The 26,795-nt window shown below is 33.8% G+C and overlaps 1 protein-coding gene across 7 annotated transcripts in view; it reads left to right on the top strand.

Moving 5' to 3' along the window:
- Positions 1-26,795, top strand: part of STXBP5L (syntaxin binding protein 5L) — a 387,308-nt gene that overhangs the window by 236,862 nt on the left and 123,651 nt on the right. For all 7 annotated transcript variants that reach the window (XM_058731249.1, XM_058731254.1, XM_058731252.1 and 4 more), the window contains exon 15: positions 24,583-24,623. In XM_058731249.1, the coding sequence (XP_058587232.1) occupies positions 24,583-24,623 (41 nt within the window). The remainder of the gene's footprint in view (positions 1-24,582; positions 24,624-26,795) is intronic.

The following is a 26,795-nucleotide window of genomic DNA, read 5'->3' as shown; positions in this document are numbered from 1 at the left end:
CAGGCAGTAATCTCTCTGACCTCAGCCATAGCAGATTTTCAGATTTTTCTAGATATGCCTCCTGAGATGAGGGAAACAAAATCAAAACTATTGGGATTATATAAAAATAAAAAGTTTCTGCATAGTAAAGGAAACAATAAAACTAAAAGACAACCTACAGAATAGGAGAACATATTTGCAAATGACCTATTCAATAAAAGGATTAGTATCCAAAGTATACAAAGAACAGATATAACTCAATACTGCCAAAATAAATAACCCAATTAAAAATGTGCTGAAGATATGAATAGACATTTCTTGAAAGAAAACATACAGATGACCAGCACACACACATGAAAAGATGCTCGAAATTACTCATCATCAGGGAAATACAAATCAGAACTACAGTGAGCTATCACCTCACAACTGTCAGAATGACCAAAATGAAAAACACAAACAAAATATGTTGGCAAGGATGTGGAGAAAAAGGAACCCTCAGGCACTATTGGAGAGAATGCAAATTGATGCAGCCACTGTGGAAAATAGTTTGGAGTTACGTCAAAAAATTAGAAATAGAACTACCCTATGATCCAGTAGTCACACTACTGGATATTTCTCCAAAATGCAAAAACATTAATACAAGGGATACATGTACCCCTGTTTTTACAGCATTATTTACAATAGCCAAAATGTGGAAGCAGCTTAAGTGTCTATTGATAGATGAATGGATAAAGAAGTTGTTGAGATATACATATATATACATATCTCAACAACTTCTTTATCCATTTGTCTATCAATAGACACACATATATATACATACACACACACACAATGGAATATCATTCAGTCATAAGAAATAATGAAATCATGCCATTAGCAACAACATGGATAGAGTTAGGATAATGCTAAGTGAAATAAGTCAGAGAAAGACAAATACCACATGAGTTCACTCATATGTGGAATTTAAAGGAAAAAACTAGCAAAGGAGAAAAAAGGAGAGAGAAACAAACCATGAAACAGACTTTTAACTCTAGAGAAAACACTGATAGTTACCAGAGGGGAGGAGGGAAGGGGGATGGGTAAAATAGGTGATGGGGATTAAAGATTAAATTTACCATGGTGAAAAAAAAATTAAAAAGTATATAAAACTATATTAATAGTTACAAAATATAAACAGATGTAATTTGTGACATTAATAACAAAGTGAAGGGGGAGTTGTAAAGGGGTAGAATTTTTTAATGCAAATGAAGTTGGTATCACTTTTTTTTTTTTGATAGCGCAAGCAGGGGAGAGGGGCAGAGGGAGAGAGAGGGAGAATCTTAAGCAGGCTCCACACTCAGCACATGGCCTGACATGGAGCTCCATCTCACAACTGTGAGATCACGACCTGAGCTGAAATCAAGAGCTGGATGCTTAACTGACTGAGCCACCTAGACACCACTAACTTGTTATCATTTTTTAATAGATTGGCATAACCATAAAATATTTTATGTGATGTACATGGTAATCACAAAGAAAATACCTATAGAATATGCACAAAAGAAAATAGGAATGGAATTAAAGCATGTCACTACAAAAGTCAATGAAATGCAAAGGAAGGCAAGAAGAGAAAATGTAGGACAAAATAAATACAAGATACACAGAAAACAATTTTAAAATGGCAATAGTAAATCCTTTCTCATCAGTAATTTCTTTAAATGTAAATCAATTAAATTCCCAAATCAAGTGGTTGCATGGATTAGAAAACAAAAAAGATCCAAGTATGTGCTGTCTACATGAAATTCACTTTAGGTATAAGGATACATATAGGCTGAAAGTGAAAGGATAGATAAATATATCCATACAATGTCTATCCAAAAGCAAGCAAGAATGACCATACTTTAATAAAAAATTGTCATAGGAGGCAAGTACATCGGAAAGAAATAAATGTTGTAAAATATATATGTACCTAGTACCAGAGCACCCAAATATATAAAGCAAACATTGAAAGAATTAAAGGGAGGAAGAGGCAATAACAAAAATAGGAGATTCCAACACCCCCCTTTTACTAATTAATAGATCTGCTAGTGGAACTAGCAGACATGTACAAAACACTTCATTCAACAACAGTAGGATACATATTATTCTCAATTACACATGAAACATTCTCCAATATAGATCACATGTTAGGTCACAAAATAAGTCTTAACAAATTAAAGATTGAAATTATAACACTATCTTTTACAACCATAATGAAATGAAACTAGAAATCAACAGTGAAAGGAAAACTGGAAAATCCACAAATATGTGGAAAGTAAGCAATACTCTCTTGAACAACCAATAAGTCAAGAAATAAATCACAAGGAGATTGAAAAATATCTTGAGACAATGAAAATAAAAATACAATATACCAAAACATGGGATTCAGCAAAAGCACTGCTAAGAGATTTATAAGTAAACCTGTATGAACTTTATACTAGAAAATGCTGATGTTAAGATCTCAAATCAACAATCTAACTGTACACCTCAAGAGATAAGAAAAAGAAGAAAAAACTAAACTTGAAGTTAACAGAAGGAAGAAAATATTATAGCAGAAATAAAAATGATATCACAAATTGAAAAACAGTAAAGATATTGAAAAATTATTTCTTAAAAGATCAACAAAATTGACAAAGCTGTAGATAGACTAAGAAAAAAGAAGACTCAACGAGTACCAGAAATGAAAGAGGAGACATTGCAATTGAAGCTGCAGAAATTAAAACGTTCATGAGAGACTACTCTGAACAACTGTATGCTAACAAACTGGGTAATCTAGAAGAAATGTATGTTTCCAGAAATTTATCCAAATTATGAAGACTGAATCATGAAGACATAAAAAGATCTGAACATGCCTATAAACCAGCAAGAAGACTGAGTAAGTAGTAATAATAAAAAAATAAATGAAATCAACAAAGAAAAGTTAGGACTAGATGCTTTCTCTAGACAACTCTACCTAACATTTAAAGAAGAATTAACACCAGTCCTTCTCAAACTCTTTGGAAAAAATGAAAGGAGGGAACACTTTCAAACCCATTTATGAGGTCAGCATTACCTTGATACAAAAATCAAACAAAGACACTACCAGGAAAAGAAACTACAGACCAATATCCCCAAGGAATATCAATGCAGAAATCCTCAACAAAATACTAGCAAACTGAATTCAGCTACACGTTTAAGGATAATACATCATGACGAAGTAGGACTTATCCTTGGGATGCAAGGATAGTTCAACATATGAAAATCAATCACTGTGATAAACCACATTAATAGAATAAAGGACAAAAAGCACACAACCATCTCAGGTGATACAGAAAATTGCATTTGACAAAATTCAACATCCTTTTAGGATAAAAAAAAAATCAACAAACTAGTAATAAAAGGAAATTGTCCCACCATAATAAAGGTCATATATGAAAAGCACACAGCTAACATCATACTCAATGATGGAAAAGCTGGAAGTTGTCCCTCTAAGATCAGGACCAAGGGAAGGATGCCCACTTACAACTTCTATTTGACAGAATACTGGAAAATCTATCCATAACAGTAAGACAAGAAAAATAAAGAGCACCCAAGTCAGAAAAGAAGAATTAGAATGACATCTATTTGTAGAATACATGATCTTGTATGCAGAAAAGTTGAAAGTTTACACACACACACACACACACACACACACACACACAAAACAACTGTTAAATAAAATCCAGCAAATTTGTGGGATACAAAATCAATACAAAAAGCCAGTTACATTTCTGTACCCTAATAATGAACAGTTTGACAGGAAATTAAGAAAACAATCTCATTTATAATAGCATGAAAAAGAATTTAAAATATAGGAATAAACTTAACCAAGTAGGCAAAATTCTTGTATAATGAAAGCTACCAAACATTGAAGAAAGAAATTAAAGAAGACATGAATTAAAGATACCACATGTTCATGAATCAGAAATGTTAAAATGTTAAAATGTTCACACTACCCACACTGATCTAGATTCAGAGTAAATCACTATCAAAATCCCCATGGTGTATTCTGCAAAACTAGAAACAAAATCCTAAAATTAATGTGGAATCTCAGAGGACCACAAATATCCACAATAATCCTGATGAAGACAAACAAAGCTAGAGTCTTCACACTTTCTGGTTTCAAGACATGATAATTAAAACATAATACAAAGTGGGGCGCCTGGGTGGAGCAGTCGGTTAAACGTCCGACTTTGGCCAGGTCACGATCTCGCGGTCCGTGGGTTCGAGCCCCGCGTCGGGCTGTGGGCTGATGGCTCGGAGCCTGGAGCCTGTTTCCGATTCTGTGTCTCCCTCTCTCTCTGCCCCTCCCCCGTTCATGCCTCTCTCTGTCCCAAAAATAAAAAAAAAAAAAAAAAAAAGTTGAAAAACATAATACAAAGTAATCAAAGCAGACTTATACAGACCATTGGAACAGAATAGAGAACTCATAAATAAACTGTCTTCTATATGGTTAAATCTTTGATAAAGGTACCAGAGCTATCCAGTGGGGAAAGGATAGTGTCTCCAACAAATGATGTGGGGAAAACAGCCTTTGCACATGCAAAAGAATGAAGTTGGATCCTTACCTTACACCATATACAAAATCAACTGAAAATTGAAAAACTTAAATATAAGACCTGAAACTTCAAAGCTCCCAAAAGAAAACATAGGGGAAATCTTCATGGCATTGAATTGGGCAATTATTTCTTGGATGTGACACCAAAAACACAGGTAACAAAAGCAAAAATAGACAAATGGGACTACATCAATCTTAAAACCCTCTTTGAAGCAAAGGAAACAATCAACAGAGGAGAAAGGCAACCTATAGAATGGGAAAAGGTTTTTGCAAACCATGTATCTGATAAAGGGTTAATGTTCAAAATATATAAAGAACTCCTACAAATCAACAGAAAAAATCCAATTAAAAATGGGCAAAGGACTTAAATAGCTGTATCTCCAAAGAAGATATACAAATGGCTAACAAGCATACAAAAGATGTTCAACATCACTCCTCATCAGAGAAATGCAAATGAAAATCACAGTATCACTTTACACTTGTTTTAGATGGCACTCTAAAACAAAACAAAAACAGAAAATAACACGTGTTAACAAACACGTGGAGAAATTGGAAACTCTGTGCACTGTTGGTTGGAATGTACAATAGCACAGATGTTATTGCAAACAGTTTACAGCATCCTCAAATATTAAAAGTATAATTACCTTATAGCCCAGCCATCTCACTTCTAGATATTCAAAAGAATTGAAAACAGAATATCAAAGAGATATGTTCATTGCAGCATTATTCACAATAGCATAGAGGTGGAGGCAACCTAAATATCTATCAAAAGATGAATAGATTTTTTTTAATGTGCTACACACGATAGATTATTCAATTCAGCCTTAAAAAAAGAGAAGGAAATCTTGTCATATGTTACAATGTGGATGAAACTTAAGGAAATTATGCTCAGTGAAACAAGCCAATCTCAAGAAGACAAATACTGCATGATTCCAATTATATGAGGTACCTAGAATAGGCAAATTCATAAAGACAGAAATAAGGGTGGTGGTTGCTAGGGGCTAGGGAGAGAGGGGGAAAGGGAACTGTTGTTCAGTGGATGTGGGGTTCAATTTTGCTAGATGAAAAAGTTCTAGAGATCTGCCGCACAACACTGTATACATAGTTAACACTGCTGCATTATACACTTAGTGTTTAAGATGGTAAATTTTACGTTATGGTTTTGACCACAATAAGAGTAAATGTAAATTGTAGAATTTAAAGTTATTATAACTGGAAATAACAACTACATCTATTAATTTAATAGCATTTAGTCACAGCTGAAAGACGATTAGTAAACTGGAAGCTCATCAATAGAAAATATCTAGATGCAAGCACAATGGGAAAAGAAACTGAAAGCATGAGATATGATACATGGTAAAGAATTGAACATATACATAATTAGAGACACAAACAGAAAAGAGAAAGAGAATAAAGAAGAATAAATTGTTGAGTGATAATGGGTAAGAATTTTCCTGTTGAGATATGAAAAATGCTAAAATCCAAAAGCAGAGTGAATATAAAGAAAACCATCTACACAGACTGTAGTAAAACTGATGAAAACAAAGGACAAAGAAAAAATTCTTTGATGCAGACACTTTACCTTAAAAGGAGCAACAATAAGATTAATAGTTGATATTTTAATAGAAATGGTGAAAACAGAAGATATTGTAATGATCTATAGTGCTATAAAAAACTACCAGGACAGAATTTGATATTTAGCAAAAATATCCTTCAATTATGAAAGTGAAACTTTTTTCAAACGTTGAGAAAGTGTTGCCAGCAGAACTGCACTAATTAAAGCAAACAAAAAAGGGAATGTTTTAGATAGAAGGAAGATAGTCCCAGACAATTAAAATGCAGAAATTAAATAAGAAAAATGGAAAAAAATAATTGAAGGAATTAATATAAATAAATATTGACTTTTTATACTATATACTATATTATATGTTGGTATAAATATTAAAACGTTTAATTTTTTTAATATCATGATGTAAAATAAAAATATAATATTGTAAAAGGTGGGAGAGGAAAATGAGCTAAAACATTTAACATTTCTTGTTTTGTCTGGGAAGATGTAAATTTACCAGTTTAATTTGGACTCAACAATTTAAGGATCAATTTTGTAATATTTGTGGTAACCACCAAAATAGTAAGTACAATAATATAATACTCAAAGACCAATAAAATAGAATGTTTTTAAATGTGATTAATCCCTAAAAGGACAGAAAAGAAAGAGAAAGAAGACACAGTAGGTTAGGCAAATAGAAGAATTGTGAGGTTGGTAGGTTTAATTCAGATATATCGGTATTTATGCTGATAATATGCAGTGTTTATGTAATTGGACTGAATTCTCCAATTTTAAGACAAAAACTGCCAGTATGAATAAAAATCAAAACCAAATTCTAAGCTGCATACAAGAGACACATTAAATATATGTCTAGCAAAATTGTGAAAGTAAATGCATGAAAAATTATACGATGTAAATAATTTTAAATGCTGGTATAAATCACTTGTATCAGTAGTTTTCCATTGCTGCATAACCAATCACCACAAACTTAGCAACTTGAAACAACATCCTTTTATTAAGTCATAGTTCTATAGGTCAGGCATCTGGCACTGCATAGTTGGGATTTCTGTTTAAAGTATCATGAGACTGAAATCAAGAGGTCAGCCAGGCTGAGTTTTCATTGGAGGCTCTGAGGGAAGACGAATTTGCTTCCAAACACATTCTTTTTGTCAAAAGAAATTAGTTCCTTGTCATTGTAGGACTAACATCCCCATTTACTTGCTGGCCATCAGTGGGGCCATCTTAACTCCCAGAAATTATATGCATTCTTTGCCATGTGGCTCCCTCTACTTTCAAGCCAGTTACAATGCATCTAGTACTTCTCATGTTCAAATCTCAGAATACTCTTACCTTTGACCTCTAGACCTATTATAGGTATCATGTGATCAGGTTAGGTCCATTCAGATAGTCTCCCTTCTTAAAGTCTATCATAGGAGCAATATATTCTCTATTAAATTCACAGGCCCAGGAATTATATAGGATTATCCTGGGAGGCAGGAATCCTGGAGAACATTTTAGAATTCTGCCTACCACATTAATCTTTAAAGCAAGAAGAATTACCAAAGGTGAAATGTACTATTTCAAAATAAAAGGTTGAATCCATAAGGATTTTGGATTCAAGGAAATATTGATAGAAAGGTAGACAATTCTGCAATAAATGAAATTATTACAGAGCTCCCTCTGCAACTGATTTAAAAATCATTAAAGAATGCATAATAATTACGTTTTGAACAGCATGATTAATAAATCTAACTTAACATATTTAGAACATTATACTCTATAGCTCAAGAATGTACATTGTTTTTTTCAAATGCACATGAAACACCAACACTGATCATATACAGGGCCATAATATAAATGTAAATAAATGTCAAAAAATTGTAATTATTATATAGGATGTCCTCTGACCACAGGAGAATTAAACTACAAGTCAATGACAAAAATATATAAAGAAAATAATTTTTCAAAATCACATAATTACAACTAACTGCTGTTAATGAAGAAATCACAATAGAAATTTTTTAAATACCTCAAATAGTAAAAATACAATATATCATTACATGTGGATACATCTAAGTTTATGTTTAGAGGTAAATTTATACCCATAACTGTATGTTAATAAAAAGAAACTAAAATTCAATGATCTAATTATTTTAAGCTTAAAAAAGTCAGTTATCTTAATATTAAGAAAAAAATTAATGAAATAGAAAACAATGTATAATAGCAAAGATCAAAAAAACTTGTTTGTTTATAGAAATAAGTTGGTAAAGTTTTGTAAGATTGTCAAAAAATTGAATGAAAAAGAGGATTCACTACAATTTACTATCAATTAAAACATAATAGGGTGTTTATAATAGTAAAATTTATGAGATAAAACTTCTATAAAAATACAACTTACCATACTTGGCACTAGAAGAAACAGAAAATATGATTAGTCATATATCTATTAAAAGAATTTAAATAAAATTAGAAAACTTTCACACAGACAACCCTGGGCCCAGATGTCTTCATGGGGAATCTGTCTAAACATTTAAAAAAGAGTATTACCAGGGTACCTGGCTGTCTCAGTCAGTGGAGCATGTGACCTTTGATCTCAGGGTCATGAGTTCAAGGCCCACACTGGGCATAGAGCTTACTTAATGATTAAAACAAACAAGTAAATAAAAAGAATATTACCAATCTTTCAGAAAATCAGAGACAGAAAGAATTTTTTTTTGAAGAAGAGAATATGTTATTATTTTATGAGGCCAGTATATTTTTTGTACCAAAACACAACAGGTACATCACAAGAAAGGAAATTTATAGGCCAGTCTCTTTTATGCATATAGATGCAAAACTCCTAGGTAAAATGTTAGCCAATAAAACTTAGTGCTATAGGAAATGGATGATATCTCAGAACTAAGTCAACTTTATGTCAGGAATGCAATGCTGGTTTAACCTTCAAAAACACATCTATCAAGGGGCACTTGGATGGCTCAGTCAGTTAAGTGGCTGACTTCATCTCAGGTCATAATCTCATGGTTTGTGGGTTTGAGCCCCATGTCAGGCTCTGTGCTGACAGCTCAGAGCCTGGAGCCTGCTTTGGATTCTGTGTTTCTCTCTCTGCACCTCCCTCACTCATGCTCTGTCCCTCTGTCTTTCAAAAATAAATAAATGTTAAAAAATTAAGGAAAAAAAACCAAACACAGCTATCAATATAAATAAATTTTAAAATCTCCATCATATAATTAAATGAAAATATGATTAAATTCATCCTCTATTCATTATAAAATCTCCTAGCAAGTTAGGAATATAGGGGAAATTCTATAGTCTGAAAAGTGATTTCTATTAAAAAATTAAAAAAAACTGAAGCAAATGTACTGATTGGTGAAAAGTTTAAAGTTTTGCCTCCCATGTTGAGAATAAGACAAGAATGCCTACCATCACCCCTAGTATTAAACATTAAACTGTAGACCTAAACAGTTCCATAGAGAAAAATGGAAATGAAAATATAAAGATTGAAAAGGAAGATATTAACCATTATTACTCAGAGACAGCATGATTATATAAGTAAAAAATAATGTACAAATAAACTGTTTTAATTAATTTGAATATGTAGCAATTCACTGGAAACATCAGTATGCAAAATTCAACCGTATTTTATAACTAGCAACAGGTATAAAATAAAAAATACAAAATTATACAGTTTAAAATAGGATACAAAAAAATCACATAATCTAGAAATAAACCTAACAAAACATATAAAGACATCTACAATTAAAATTGTGAAACAATTTGAGAAGTTAAGAAAGACTTAAGTATATGGAGAGACATACCATAATCATTAGTTACACTCAATATTATAAGGATATCATTTTTTCCCCAATTTGATCTAAAGATTTAATGTAATCCTGATAAAAGAACATCAGTACCAATTCCTTAGTGGAAATTAATGTACTGATTATAATATTTATATAGAAATATAAAGAACAATACCCAAACCAATATGGAAAAAAGAACAAAGTGAGAAATTAAATTAGTAGAGAGATTGAAAAAGATGGTTAGAGAGTGGGAGGACCCTAGGGTACACCTTGTACCACAAATACAACTAGATAACTATCAAATCATCCTAAATACCCCAGAAATTGACCTGAAGACTGACAGAACAAACCACAAGTAAAGGAAGAGAAGAGGCCACATTGAAGAATGTTGGAAGTACAAAGACATGGTTTAGGGGAGAAACAGTCCTGACTGCTGCAGAGGCAAGGGAGCCATGATCACAGAAAAGGGCAGAGAGAGAGGAGTACACAGGAGAATGCACAAGAATGTTTCCCCATAGCCATTGGCTTGGAAAATGAAGGGGCTGAATTTCAGGAGTTCTTGCAACTAGTGGGGATTAAAGCCTGGAGTTTTAGAAGTCAGTAGCCTTGGCTGGGATAGAGTCCAGAGAGCACTGCACTGCTCTTGGAGAGAAAGTAGAAAAACAACCCTTGGGGCATATGGCATTTTAACAGCAATCTGAAGGGCACCTGGAGCACACAGTGGGGAGATTATTTGCTATTCTCATAGCATGTACCAGAAAGGCAGCATTCAGAGACACTTCTCTGGGAACAAAGGAGCTAGATGGGGACCATTTCCCTCCCCCACCCCTCAGCACAAACACAGAGCCACCTGCAGGAAGCAGCACAACAAAGAAACTGGCTGCCTAACTTGCTTTTACTAAGCCCCATGCCCTGTACTCTAGTTGAACTGCGCTTCTCAGTCATACTTAATTCAGCTCCAGTATGGAAGGCCCCTCTGCCAGAAGACCAGCACAAATCCCTGCCCACACTGTCTCCCAACAAGAGAAGTGTGCAGGTCCTCAGTTCCAAAACAGGTGGTGACAGATCTCATTTCACAAGCAGACAAAACCAAACCTAGTTAAAATTTGCCACAGACGAGGGACCAAACACAACTCACAGCAGATAAGGAGAGCCTTTGCAGACAACTGGCCTGCACGATAAAGCAGCCAGAATACAACAGTAGAGTGCCCGCAACACACGCTGGAGGCACTCTCTGAAGCACCAGGCCCTGGTCACTACACTATCTCTTCTTCATAAAGCCGTTACTGTCAGGAGCAAGAGATATAACTGGATTTTCTAACACACAGAGGAAAGCAGAGACTTAGACAAAATGAGAAGACAGAGGAACTTATTCCAAAAGAAAGAACAAGATAAGGTCATATCCAGAGACCTAAATGAAACAGATATGAGTAACATGTCTGATGGAGAATTTAAAACACTGGTTATAAGGATACTCACTGGGCTTGAGAAAAGAATGGAAGACATCAGTGAGATCCTTACCACAGAGATAAAAAAGTTTAAAAAGAATCAGAAATGAAGAGTGCAATAAATGAGATTAGAAACTTGCTTTATGCAATGAACAGCAGACTGGAAGATGCAGAACAAATTAATGACCTAGAAGACAAATTCATGGAAAGAAATGAAGCTGAACAAAAGAGAGAAAGAAGAATTATGCAAAAAGAGAATAGATGAGGGAACTCAGTGACTCCATCAAATGTAAGAACATTCATATATAGACATCCCAGAAGAAGAGAAAGGAGGCAGAAATTTTGCTTGAAGAAGTAATAGCTTAAAACTTCTCTAATATGGGGAAAGAACAGACATTCAGATCCAGGAGATACAGAGAATTTCCATCAAAATTAACAAAAGCAGGCTTACACCAAGACATATTGTAATTAAAGTTGCAAAATGTAGTGATAAAGAAAAAAATCTTAAAAGCAGCAAGACAAAAGACATCATTAACTTACAGGGGAAAACCCAGAAGACTAGCAGAAGATTTCTCAACAGAAACTTGGCAGGCCAGAAGAAAGTGGCATGATACAGTGCAAGTGCTGAATGGGAAAAATACACAACCAGAAATACTATATCTAGCAAGGCTATCATTCAAAAGAGGAGAGATAAAAAGTTTCCCAGACAAACAAAAACCAAGGGAGTTCATGACCCCTAAACCAACCCTGCAAGAAATATTAAAGGAGATTCTGAATGGAGAGGAGGCACCAAAAGTGACAGTATAAATGCAGGAAACACAAAAGCAGTGAAAATGAATATTTCTGTAAAAAATTGGTCAAGCAACTCACAAAAAATGGATATAATATAATAACACACACTTAAAAACATCAGGGGGAGAGAGGAGAAAAGAATGGTTTCAAAATTAAAAGACCATCAATTTAATGTAGATTGCTATATACAGAAGAGGTTATTAACAAGCCTAATCTAACCATATATCAAAAATCACCAATAAACATGTAAAGAATAAAGAGAAATCCAAATCTATCACTAAAGAAAAATCAGCAAAATATGAGAGAAAGACAAGGATCAGAGAAAATCAAAACAACCACAAAACAAGTAATACAATGGCAATAAATATGTATCTATTAATATTTACTTTGAATATACATGTACTAAACATTCCAAGTAAAAGACATAGGGTGTCAGAATGGATAAAACAAACACCAAGACCCATCTATATGCTACCCACAAGAGACTCATTTTAGACCTACAGGCACCTGCAAATTGAAGATGTGAGGATGGAGAAACATTTATTATGCAAATGGATGTCAAAAGAAAGCCAGAGTAACAATACTTATATTGGACAAATTACACTTTAAAACAAAGACTGTAACAAGGGACAAAAAAAGGGGGGGGGCACTATATAATAATAAAGGGGACAATCCAGCAAAAAGATACAACAGTTGTAAATATTTATGCAACCAACATGGGAGTGCCTAAATACAATAACAAACATAAAGAAACTAATCAATAATAATACAATAATAGGGGATTTTCACATCCCACTTACACTAATGGACAAATTTTCTAAACAGGAAATCATCAAAGAAACAATGGCTTTGAATGACATATTGGACCAGATAGACTTAACAGGTATATTCAGAAAATTACTTCCTAATGCAGCAGAATATACATTCTTTTCAAGTGCACATAGAAGATTCTCCCAAATAAATCACAAATTAGCCCCAAAACAGGCCTCAACAAACAAAAGAAGACTGAAGTCATACCATGCACCTTTTCTGTCCACAACTCTATGAAACTAGAAGTTAACCACAGAAAAAAACATCTGGAATGATCACAAATACGTGGAAGTTAAGTGACATGATACTAAACTATGAATGACTTAACCTGGAAAATAAAGAAGAAATAAAAACTACATGGAAACAAATGAAAATGAAAACACAATGGTCCAAAACCTTTAGGGTGTATCAAAGGCAATCCTAAGAGGGAAGTATATTGCAATACAAGCCTACCCAAGAAGCAAGAAAAGTCTCTATTTGACAACCTAACCTTACACCTAAACAAGCTAGAAAAAGAACAAACAAAGCCTAAAGCCAGCAGAAAGAAAAAATAAAGAGTAAAGCAGAAATAAATGATATAGAAACTAAAAAACAACAGAACAGATCAATGAAACCTGAAGTTGTTTCTTTGATAAAATAAAATCAATAACCTCTAACCAGACTCATTAAAAACAAAAGAGAAAATACCCAAATGAATAAAATCATAAGTGAAAGAGGAGAAATAACAATCAACACCACAAAAATACAAGCTATTGTAAGAGAATATTTTGAAAAATTATATGTAAACAACCTGGGAAATCTGGAAGAAATGGATAAACTCCTTGAAACATATAAACTACCAAAGCTGAAATAGGAAGAAATAGGAGACTTGAACAGACTGATAGCCAGCAAAGAAACTCAATGAATAATAATAAAAAACAAAGTCCAAGACCAGGTGGATTCACAGGGGAAATCTACCAGACATTTAAAGAAGAGTTAAATACCTATTCTTCTTAAACTATTCCAAAAAGTAGAAATGGAAGGAAAACTTTCAAATTCATTCTCTAAAGCCAACTTTACCCTCATTCCAAAACCAGATAAAGACACCACAAAAAAAGAGAAGTACAGGCCACTATCTCTGATACACAAAGAGGCAAAGATCCTCAAGAAAATACTAGCAAACTGAATCCAACAACACGTTAAAAAAATCACTCACCACAATCAAGTGGGATTTATTCATGAGTTGCAAGGGTGGTTCAGAATTCACAAATCAATCAACATGGTACATAACAATAAAAGAAAGGATAAGAACCATATGATAATTTCAATAATGCAGAAACAGCATTTAACCACAACATTTATTCATTATTAAAAATCCTCAACAAAGTAGGTTTAGAGGGAACTTCCTCAACATAACAAAGGCCATATATGAAAGATCCACAGCTAATATCATCCTCAATGGGAAAAAACAGAGCTTTTCCTCTAAGATCAGGGACAAAATGAGGATGTCCACTCTGGCCACTTTTATTCAACATAGTATTGGAAGTCCTAACCACAGCAGTCAGCCAACAAGAAGAAATAAAAAGCATCCAGATTGGCAAGGAAGAAGTAAAACTTGCCCTATTTGAAGATGACATTATACTATATAGAAAACCCAAAGGACTCCACCAAAAACTCCTAGAATTGATAAACAAATTTACTAAGGCCACAGGATAAAAAAAATCAATGTACAGAAGTCTGTTGCATTTCTATAAACCCATAATGAAGCAGAAGAGAAATTAAGGAATCCATCACATATAAAATTGCACCAAAAATAATAAAATACCTAGGAGTAAACCTAACCAAAGTAGTGAAAGACCTGTACTCTGAAAACTATCAAACATTGATAAAAGAAATTGAAGATGACACAAGCAAATGGAAACACATTCCATTTTCATGGTTTGGATGAACAAATATTGTTAAAATGTCTATTCTATCCAAAGCAATCTACACATTTAATGCAATCCCTATAAAAACACCACCAGCATTTTTCACAGAGCTAAAACAATCCTAAAATTTGTATGGAACCACAAAAGACTCCAAATATCAAATGTAACCCTGAGAAAGAAAAACACAGCTGTGAAGGCATCACAAATCCAGACTTCAAGTTATTTTACAAACCTCCAGTAATCAAAACTGTACAGTAGTGGCACAAAAATAGATATCGATCAATGGAACAGAATAGAAATCCCAGAAATAAATCCACAATTATATGGTCAATTAATTTTTGACAAAGCAAGAAAGAATATACAACGGGAAAAAGAGTCTCTTCAAAAAATGGCAGTGGGAAAACTGAACCACTTTCTTATATCATTCACAAAAATAAATTGAAAATGGATTAAAAACCTAAATGCGAGACCTAAAACTGTAAAAATCCTAGAAGAGAACACAGGGAATAACTTCTTTGATGTTGACCATAGCAACTTCTTTCTAGATATGTCTACTGAGGCAAGGCCAACAAAATCAAAAATAAACTACTGGAACTACATCAAAATAAAAACTTCTGCACAGGAAAGGAAACAATCAACAAAACTAACAGAAATTTTGCAGAATATGAGAAGATATTTGCAAATGACATATCTGATAAAGGGTTAGTAACCAAAATATATAAGCATCTTATAAAACTCAACACCAAAAACACAAATAATCCAATATAAAAATGGACAAAAGAGATGAATAGACATTTTTCCAAACAAGACATACAGACGGCCAACAGACACATGAAAAGATGCTCAGTGTCACTAATCATCAGGGAAATGCACATGAAAAGTACAATGAGCTATTACCTCAGACCTGTCAGAATGGCTAAAATCAACAACAAAAAACAACAGGTATTGATGAGGATGTGGAGAAAGGGAACTCTCTTGCACTGGTGTTGAGAAAACAAACTGGTACAGACTCAAAAAGTTAAAAATGGAATTACTGACAATCCAGCAATCACAGAACTGGGTATTTATCTAAAGAAAAGAAAAATACTAATTCAAAGTAAATTAATTGATGTTTATAGCAGCATTATCTACAATAGCCAAATGATGGAAACAGCCCAAGTGTCCATCAACTGATGAATGGATAAAGAAGATGTGATACACACACACACACACACACACACGTACATACATACACACACAATGGAAAATTACTCAGCCATCAAAAAAGAATGAAATCTTAACCATTTGCAATGACACATGGAGCTATAGAGTATTATGCTAAGTGGAATAAATTAGAGAAAGACAAATACCATATTATTTCACTTATATGTGCAATTTAAGAAACAAAACAAATAAGCAAAGGGAAAAGAGAAAGTGAGAGAGGCAAATCAAGAAACAGACCCAACTATAGAGAACAAATTGATGGCTACCAGAAGGAAGCTGGCTGGGGGGAGGGAGGGGGGGGAGGTATGGGTTAAACAGGTGATGGGAGATTAAAGAGTGCACTTATGATGAGCGCCTGGTGATGTATGAAGTGTCGAATCACTATATAGTACACCTGAAACTAATCATACACTGTATGTTAACTGGAATTTAAATAAAAACTTGAAAAAAGAAAAGAAATTACATGACATTCAGAGTTATTATAAAACTATAGTGACTAAGATTGTGTGTTGATGGCAGAAATATAGACCCTGCCAGACAAAGCTGAACAGACTAGAGAGTCCAAAAACATATGTCATGTATAAGATAACTGATTTTTTATGAACATGACACTCCAAAGTAGTGAGGAATGGATCTTTTAAAAAAAAATTATACTGCTTAATTGGATATTCATATGGAATCTGTCTTTACCACACATCATAATAAAAATGTGTTCAGGTAAATGATAGATTTAAATGCTATAGGAAAACAATACAGCTTCAGGAGGATAATAGAGGAGAATATCTTTTTGATGTTTTGGAAGATTTTGTAAAGAAAATACAAAATAGCACTAACCAGAAAGGGAAAATTTTATAAATTAGATTACATTAAAATTAAGAACTTTTCCTCAAAAGACACCATTAAGACACTGAAAATACCAGTTACAGGGAAGACTCTTACATTTTGTGTAAATAGTGAAGGGCTTATATCAGATATATAAATAATTATGATAAATATATGAAAAAGACACAGTAAACTCAATAGAAAAAATTGGCCAAGAGACCTAACAAAGTAACCAAATGGTCATAAGCATATGAAAAGGTGTTCATCACTTTTCAGAGTAATGTCAATTGAAATCACAATAAGATAACATTGCATATACGCATCAGAATGGATAAAATTTTAAAGAGACTATCAGCACCTTTTCCTCATGATGTGGAACAACTAGAAGTCTTTTATTAGTTTATTTAGTTTTGGGGGTGAGGGGCAGAGAGAGAGGGAGAGAGAATCCCAAGCAGGCTCCATGTTGTCAGCGCTGAGCCCAACACAGGGCTGGATCCCATGAACCATGAGATCATGACATGAGCCAAAACCAAGAGTTGGACACAACCAACTGAGCCACCATGTACCCCTAGAACTCTTTTAAAAAGTGTTAGTGGGAGTACGAATTGGTTATAGCTTCTTTGGAAAATTCTTTGGCAGCACCTAAGAATTCAGGTGAGTCCACTGATTCCACTCCTAGATATATCTAATAAAAATCTGTATTAAGTACTCCAAAATAGAGTTTTCAAGAATTTTCAGAGCCACACAATTTGTAATAGTGCCAAAATAGAAACAACATAAATATTTAACAATACTAGAGTATATAAATATGCTGTGGTGTATTCATACAGTGGAATTCTAAACAGCAATTTTTAATATGAAATTTATTGTCAAATTGGTTTCCATACAACGCCCAGTGTTCATCATTTTTTAATCTGTTGTTTCACACTGTAACACAAATCAAGTTGACGTTCTGACATGTATTACAGTAATACATATTATTGACTGAAATCAACTAGACTCAACATAATTATTTCCATTTATAGACGCTTCAAAAACTGGTAAAACTGATACAGGGTGTTAAAAGCCAAGACAGCGGCAACCATTGGGAAAGATGTAGAAATAGTGATTGGAAAAGAGAATTTAAGGGGTTTTAGATGATGTTCTGTTTTTCAATCTGAGTGACTAAACAGTTGTATTCATTTTGTGATGCTTCATTGTGGTGTGATTTTATGATTTGTACTGTATGAGAGTTTTAACTAAGTAAAAAAATTTTTTTCAAAATATCAGGAAGTTATATTACTGAAAATGACAGAGGACTGGTTTCTCCACTAAAAAATGCTTACGTTGGCAAAATCAATTTTTTCAGAATTCTAGAATCTAATAGAAAATTTATAACAATCAGGGGAATGCTTAATGAAGACAGAAGTTGCTATAAAATAAGTCATGGAAATGTAATGTATACCATGGTGGGTATAGTTTATAATACTGTATTGTATACTTGAAAGTTGCTAAGAGAGTAAATCTTCAAAATCCTCACACAAGAAAACAAAATATTTTTAACCACCTATGGTGATGGATATTAACTAAACTTATGGTAATTATTTTACAAAATGTACAAATGTCTAATTATGTTGTACACCTGAAACTAATATAATGTTAAATGTCAACTCTATCTCATTTCTTTAAAAAGCTGCTGAATTTTGTTAAGAGACCGCATGGTATTTTTATCTTACTCATTTACAGTTAACTACTGGTGGCCATGAAGATAGCACCCTGCATTCTTCTTACATAGCTTTCTGGTGCCAGAGGGAGTAATAAATACAGACCTTCTTTTCATAGAATGGTAGTTGTACCTGACCTGTGTTTTTACCAGTTTGGTGACTCCCTGAAGCATTAGCTCAAGGGCTTACCTTTGTTTTCCTTGCCTCAGAGCTTTCCTGGGGTTGAAGTGGCTTCCTGGAAGGCATTTATCTGAGTAATTAAAGGCAGATGTACCAGCTGCCACTTACCTGGGGATAGGGATAACAAGCAGGGGCGAACAATAGATAGTTTATACTCTTGGAAAGAATAGGCTGTATAAGAAGATAGATGGGGGGAACAAAGGCTTTGTAAAGCTCCCACAGACACTGCAGAATCTAGATGTCTATATTCTGCCTACAGTTGGATACATGCTAAGAAAATACCTGAGAAGATTCTAAGTTTTCCCCTTTGGATTAACTTTAGGCACCATGCAGACAGTAAGTAAAGGCTAATGCAGAGTTGGAAATAACCTGGCTATTATTGCAGCAGTTTCCTAACACAGAATCAACCTGTGCAGACATGGAAAGGATTTATTATTGTTGCTGCTGTTGTTTGGCTATAGTCATTTAATGAAATTGCTGTGAAATCACTAGGTCACCAGTAAGCTAACGGAGCAGAGTTTTCAGAGGCCAAACACAGTGAAGGATACAATCTTTTGAAAAACTGTTTATGTTATGACTTTTCTAAACTAACAGCAAAAACTTACAACAAGCATCAACAGAAAAAATTCGGAAGGGAGAAAATCTAATTTTCACAGCTTCCTCATTAATGCTCAAAAGTTCAGCTTTCAACAACAAAAGACACAGCATACAAAGAAACAAGAAATCATGGCCCATTCACAGGGGAAAGAAAATAATTTAACTGAAACTGTCCCTGTGAAAGCTGACATTTTATGTACTATACAAAGATTTTAAGTCAGCAGTCTTAAATATGCTTAAAGAACTAAAAGAAAACAAGGACAAAGAATTGAAGGTAATCAATTAAAGAATTAAGTCTCACTAAATAGAGAGTATTAATAAAGAAAATTTATTTTAAAAAGAAACTAAATAGAAATTCTGGTCCTGGGGGTGCCTGAGTGGCTCAGTCAGTTGAGCTCCCATTCTTCATTTTATCTCAGGTCATGATCCAGGGTCATGGGATTGAGCCCCTGTTGGGCTCCATGCTGAGCATAGAGCCTGCTTAAGATTCATTCTCTCTCTCTCTCTCTCTCTCTCTCTCTCTCGCGCGCGCGCTCGCTCACTCTCCCTCTCTTGCTCTCTCTTGCTCTCCTACCCTCTCCCTGAGGCTTCCCTCCCCTCCCCACATGCTTTCTCTTTCTCTAAAATAAATAAATAAATAGGTAGGTAGGTAGGTAGGTAGAGAGAGAGAGAGAGAGAGAGAGAGAGAGAGAGAGAGAGAGATATTCTGGCGCTGGAAAGTACAATAACAGAAATGAAAAACTTACGCGAGGGATTCAGCCTCAGATTTGAACAGGCAGATAAAAGAATACATGGATTTGACCTTACATAGTAAAAAGGGTTATAAAAGAATATTATGAACAATTGCATGCTGACAAAGTAAATAACCTGGATGAAATGGATAAATTCTGAGAAACTACCAAAACTGACTCCAGAACAAATAATCTGAACAAATTTGTAACAAGAGATTGAATTAGTAGTCAAAGCCTTCCTTCAAAGAAAAGGCCAGGATCAGATGACTTCATGGTGAACTCTACCAATTGTTGAAGGAGGTAACACCAAATGCTTCTCACACATTTTCCAAAAACTAGAAGGGAACACATTTTAACTTGTTCTTTGGGGCCAGCTTTACCCTAATACCAAAGCCAGACAAAGACATCACAGGAAAAGAAAACTATGCAACAATATTACTTATGAATATAGATGTAAGCATCCTCAATAAAATACTAGCAAACACAATCCAGTAGAATATTAAGAGATTTATAAAATATGATCAAGTGGAGTTTGTCCTAGGAACACAAGAGTGTTTCAATATACACAAATCAATGTAATACCCACATCAGTAAAATGGAGGGAAGAAAAATAAGGTTATCTCATGCAGAAAAAGCATTTTACAGATGTCCCTTTCATGATTTAAAACCACAACAGCAACATTCAGATAACTCAGTGACTTCCTTATTGGAATGGAACTTCCTTAACCTGGTAAAGGGCATTTTTACAAAACCCACAGATAACATCATATTCGATAGTGAAAGACTGAAACCTTTCCCTCTGAGATCATGAACAAGACAAGGATCCCTGCTTTTGATACTTCTATTTCATATTGTATTGGAAATTCTATCCAGAAGAGTGAGGCAAGAAAAATAAAAAGCACCTACAGTGGAAAGAAAGAACATTAGCTCTATTTGCAGATATCATAATCTTATATATGTATTAGTGTGTTTTTGTATACTAACAATGAACAATCCACAAAGAAAATTAAGAAAGCAATTCTATTTATAATAGCATCAAAAAGTAAAATAAAATACTTTTTGAAACAAATTTAGAAACAAATTTAACCAAGTAGATGAAAGGTTTATACATTAGAAGCTATAAAACATTGCCAAAAAATATTTTAAAAACACAAAAATAAATAGAATGACATCCCATGTTTATGAATGTAAGATTTAATATTCTTAAGATAATAATATACCAAAAGTGATGTACATATTCACTACAATCCCTATCAAAACCCAATGGCTTTTTTGCAGAAATGAAAATGGTTATCCTAAAATTCATATGAAATTGCAAGTGACTCCAAATAGACAAAATGATCTTGAAAAAGAACAAAGTTGAAGGACTTACACTTCTTAATTGTAAAGTTTCCTCCACAGCTACACTGATCAAAACAGTTTGGTAATGTCATAAGATTAGAGATATAATTTAATGAAATGTAATTGGGATTCCAGAAATAAAATCATACATCTATGATTGTTTTTTTAAACAAGAGTGCCAAGACAGGAGAAAGAATAATCTCATCAGCAAATGTTGCTAGGAGAACTGGATACCCACATACAAAAGAATAAAGTTAGACATCCACCCCCCCCCCACCAAATCTATAAAAAACTTCACAAACTCAACACAAACAACCAAGTTAAGAAATGGGCAGAAGACATGAACAGACATTTTCTCCAAAAAAGATGTACAGACACAGGAAAATACGCTCAACCTTGCTTATCATCAGGGAAAAACAAATAAAACGTACAATGAGATATGACCTCACACCTATCAGAATGGCTAGAATCAGCAACACAGGAAACAACAGATGTTGGCCAGGATGCAGAGAAAGAGGAACCCTCTTACACTGTTGGTGAGAATGCAAACTGGTGTAGCCACTCTGGAAAATAGTATGGAGGTTCCTCGAACAGTTAAAAATAGAACTACTCTACAACCCAGCAATTGCACTACTAGGTATTTACCCAAAGGATAAAATATACTCATTTGAAGGGACACATGCACCCTGACATTCATAGTAGCATTATCAACAATAGCCAAATTATGGAAAAAGCCTAAATGTCCATCGACTGATGAATGGATAGAGAAGATGTGGGGTGTGTGTGTAATGGAATATTATTCAGCCATAAAAAAGAATGAAATTGTGCCATTTGCAGTTACACGGATGGAGCCAGAGTGGATTAGGCTAAGCGAAATAAGTCAGTCAAATAAAGACAAATACCATCTGATTTCACTCATATATGAAATTTAAGAAACAAAACAGATGAACATAGTGGGGAAAAAAGAGAGAAAAACCGGAAAACAGACTCTTAACTATAGAGAACAAACTGAGGGCTGCTGGAGGGGAGGTAGGCAGGGGCATGGGCTAAATGGGTGATGGGTATTGAGGGCACTTGCGATGAGCATTGGGTGTTATATGTAAGTGAAGATTCACTAAATTCTACTCCTGAAACTAATATTGCACTATATGTTAACTAACTAGAATTTAAATAAAAACTTGAAAGAAAAATTTGGACCCCTACTTCATACCATATGCAAAAATTAACTCAAATATAAGGAAAGGCTTGAATTTATAGCTAAAGCTATAAAATTCAAAAAGGAAGACCATGGGGGAGAGGAAGGGGGAAAAAAAGTTACAGAGAGGGAGGGAGGCAAACCATAAGAGACTCTTAAATACTGAGAACAAACTGAAGGTTGATGGGAGGTAGGGGGAAGAGGGGAAAGAGGGTGATGGACATTGAGGAGAGCACCTGTTGGGATGAGCACTGGGTGTTGTATGGAAACCAATTTCACAATAAATTATATTTAATGAATAAATAAAAATTCAAAAAAGAAAACAAGGTAATCTTTCATGACTTTGATTATGGCAGAGATTTTGTAGATATTACACCAAAAGCATAAAAATAAAAGAAAAATATAGGTAAAATGGCCTTCATCATTAGGTGAAAAGACAACAATGAGTTGGAAAAAATTTTCAAACCATATATCTAATAGAGTTTAGTTTTCATAATATATAAATAACTCTTAGAGCTCAACAACAAAAAGATATTTTTTAAATGAGCAAAGGATTTGTGTAGACTTTTTCAAAAAAAGATATACAAATGGCCAACAAGCACATGAAAATATGCTTAACATCATTAGTCATTGGGGAAATGAAAACAAAGCCACAATTAATTGTGTATACCACTTCACACCCACTACAATGGCTAAAAAATTTTTTAAGAGGAAGAAAAGCAAGTGTTGACAGGGATACAGATTAATTAGAACCACATAGTTTGCTAGTGGGAATGTAAAATGGTACAATTGATATAGAATATGGTTTGGCAATTTCTCAAAAAGATAACTAATTATCATATAACTGAGCACTCCCACTTTTAGGTATATACAAAAACTTTTACATGAACGTTCATAGAAGCATTATTCACAATAGCCAAAAGCTGGAGACAAATACTTTTCCTGTATTTATTGAGATGACCATATGGTTTTTCTTCTTTAATCTGTCAATATGATGAATAACAATATGGTGTTTGATTTTTTTTAATGTTTAACAAGTCTTACATTCCTAAGATAAACTGCACTTAGTCATGATGTCTGATCCTTTCTATATGTTTTTTGATTTGCTAATATTTTGTTGACAATTTTTTCACCTATGCTTGAGGAATATGGTTTTATAATTTTATTTTTTGGTTTTGGTAGTCAGGATAAGGCTGACCTCATAAAATGTGTTGGGGTTATTCTATCGTCTTCATTTCTAGAGGAGTTCTTATAGAATTGCCATTATATTACCAAATAATGATACCATTCTAGATAGGTTTAAGGATTTGCTTTTTATATTTTGAAACTTAAATTTCACTATGACATTCACTTCAAAATTATTTTAATGTAATCAGAATTAACTCAGGTATTTTTTTATAGAGTGTGAACAATTTTTTTTAACTTTTTTAATGTTTATTTATTTTTGAGAGACAGAGAGAGAGTGTGAATGGGGGAGGGGCAGCGAGAGAGAGAAAGACACAGAATCTGAAGAGGCTCCAGGCTCTGAGCTGTCAGCACAGAGCCCAACGCAGGGCTCGAACTCACAAGCTGTGAGATCATGACCAGAGCTGAAGTTGGACGCTTAACCGATTGAGCCACCCAGCCACCCCAAGTGTAAACAGTTTTATATAAAATATATTGTTTATTCAGGCCAGTTTTCGTTGTTCTCTATTACACATAAAAATATTCCTACAGTCAAATCTTAGTAATTGTTCTTTTTTAAATTTAGATTTTAGTGCATTGTTTAAAAAGTAAACCATTTTTATGAGCTTAGAAATGCTTTAGCATATATTCATTCTCATTGGAATGGGATTTTTAAATCAAATTTTGGCAATACCTCTTATATACAGTTAGAATGCCTATAATTTTTGAAATTTACTATAATTAATGCTAATGTATTTCTCATCTAGTCATGCAGATGGATCAATAAAATTTTGGGATGCTTCGGCAAGTAAGTTTTAAGTCTCTTGTTCTATAACAGAAAACCCTCAGTTAATATTTACACAGAGCCATTTGCCACTTTTTACTTTGGATGATTAATATTTCAGATACAGTTTTAGCATATGTATATATAGCTGTGTTATAAAAATCCATTTCCTATGTTGGGTCATTTTAAAGTACTATCTCTACTATACTTTTCCTTTATAATATTAACAGATAGGACTGAAGTCTCCATCAGCAACCTGTTGTATTTACAAAAGGTAAGGTACATTGAAAAAACTACCATACTTTGTCAGATTAACTCTATTGAAGGAATTTCCTTCACCTCCAGCTCTGGTCCTAGAAAAGTTCTTTTATCTCACTAGTCTTCACTTTTCTTTTCCATTTGTCTATGAAGCCCTATGTGAATAAAAAGAAGTGATTAGATAAATGTAAAATTTCTTTTAAAATTTTTGAGAATTATGTAATTTAAGGAATAAGGTAGGCTGCCTCAGTGTTGAAGGGCACGCAAAGATATTTCAGAATTGATTGTATCTGTATATATCCTTCATAGTACTTTTATTTACTAAATCAGATAAATGAATGCACATATTTGACTATTAGGCAAACAGTATGATAAGAACTGTAAATGTAATACAACTCGAGTTCTGTTTGTTATCAGAAATTTGTGATTTGTTTGAACCAGGTAGATCCAGAAAGGGTAATTTGATGGGGTAATACTTAATGTGAGTTTGGGAAGATATTTAAGATTTTAGTAGGAATAGGAGGAATAGAGTAAGTGAGCGAGGACTCAGTTTCTGAGGATGAACAACTAGCAAGATGAGGACTATAAGAGAGTGCTGGAGGTTTGAATCTTGTAATTACACCAGGAAATCCAGGTAAAAATGTCTAGCAGGTAGGAAGAACAGTCAAGAATGGAAACTAATGAAGAGGCAGTGTAAAAGTGGTATTTGAAGCTATAGAAGTAAACAGCTTCTGAGGAAGATTATGATAAACACAAAAGCAGAGGGAAGAAGGTTGATTATTGGTTATACTCTTAGCCTGCAAGCTAGAGTCTTTCAGCAATGGAGCAAATCATCAGCAAGAAAAAATGATTAAAATATTTAAAACCACGAATTTTGAGGCCCCTTTCTGAACTCACACAATAGAAATCAATGGCTCAGGGAGAAATTCCACAGGACAAAAGATTTTCTTTGGATGGACTTTTCTTGTAAATCTGACCTTGTTCCAAGAACACAATTTTATAGTAACATCCCACCACCTCAAATTCACTCCTTGGCATCTAAAATGTGAGAAGACACTTCAACATCCTAGTGATTAGAGTATATGCCACTCTTAAGCATGCATAATATTTTAAGAGGTTAATTTTTAAATATTTTATCCCATTCAAAACATATTATAAAGGCTTGCAGCATGTTTAATATTTTTACTGTAATTATAGGAAACATATTTCCAGTTTAATGGCTATCATTGAAGAAATTTCACTTAGTTTGTCAATTTTGTGGAATACTGTCCAGTACAGGAAGTGAGGTTATACTGAATTTGAATAATTGAGTTTATGTTTTATGTGTATTAGTTTTCAATTTGCTGACTAATAAATTACCACAACTGAGCAGTACTTACATATTATCTCACATTTTCTTTGTGTCAGGAATCTGGGTACAGTTTAGCTGGGTTCTTTGCTCAGGGTTTCCTGAGACTGCAGTCAAGGTGTTCGCTAGGGCTGCAGTTTCATCTGAGATTTAGAATCCTCATTCAGTCTCATGTAGTTGTTGGCAGAATTCATTTTCTTGTAGTTTTAGAACTCATGGCAACTTGTTTTATTAAGGCTGGTGAGGGAGTGTCTCTCTAACCTCAGAGAGGGCACCAGTTATGTCAGCCCCATTAAGGATAATCTCTGTTAATTAACTCAAAGTCAACTAATTAGGGGCCTTAATTATGTCTGTAGTATCCTTTTAGCATTGCTATGTCATATAAAATAATCATGGGAGTGACACCCCATCTGACATAGAAGCCAGGCTATAGCATCTGGTATAAAGCCTTACCCATTTTAAAAATGTTTTGATTTGACGTAATTTTAGACTTACAGAATAATCGAAAAAAAAATACCATGAAGTGTTATATAGCTTTTAGCCAGATTTTCCAAATGTCAATGTATACTACATTTGTTTTTCCACCCTCC

The sequence above is a fragment of the Neofelis nebulosa genome, chromosome 5, assembly GCF_028018385.1.
Source record: "Neofelis nebulosa isolate mNeoNeb1 chromosome 5, mNeoNeb1.pri, whole genome shotgun sequence".
Classification (NCBI taxonomy): Eukaryota; Metazoa; Chordata; class Mammalia; order Carnivora; family Felidae; genus Neofelis; species Neofelis nebulosa.
This window is presented reverse-complemented; position numbering and strand designations above follow the sequence as displayed.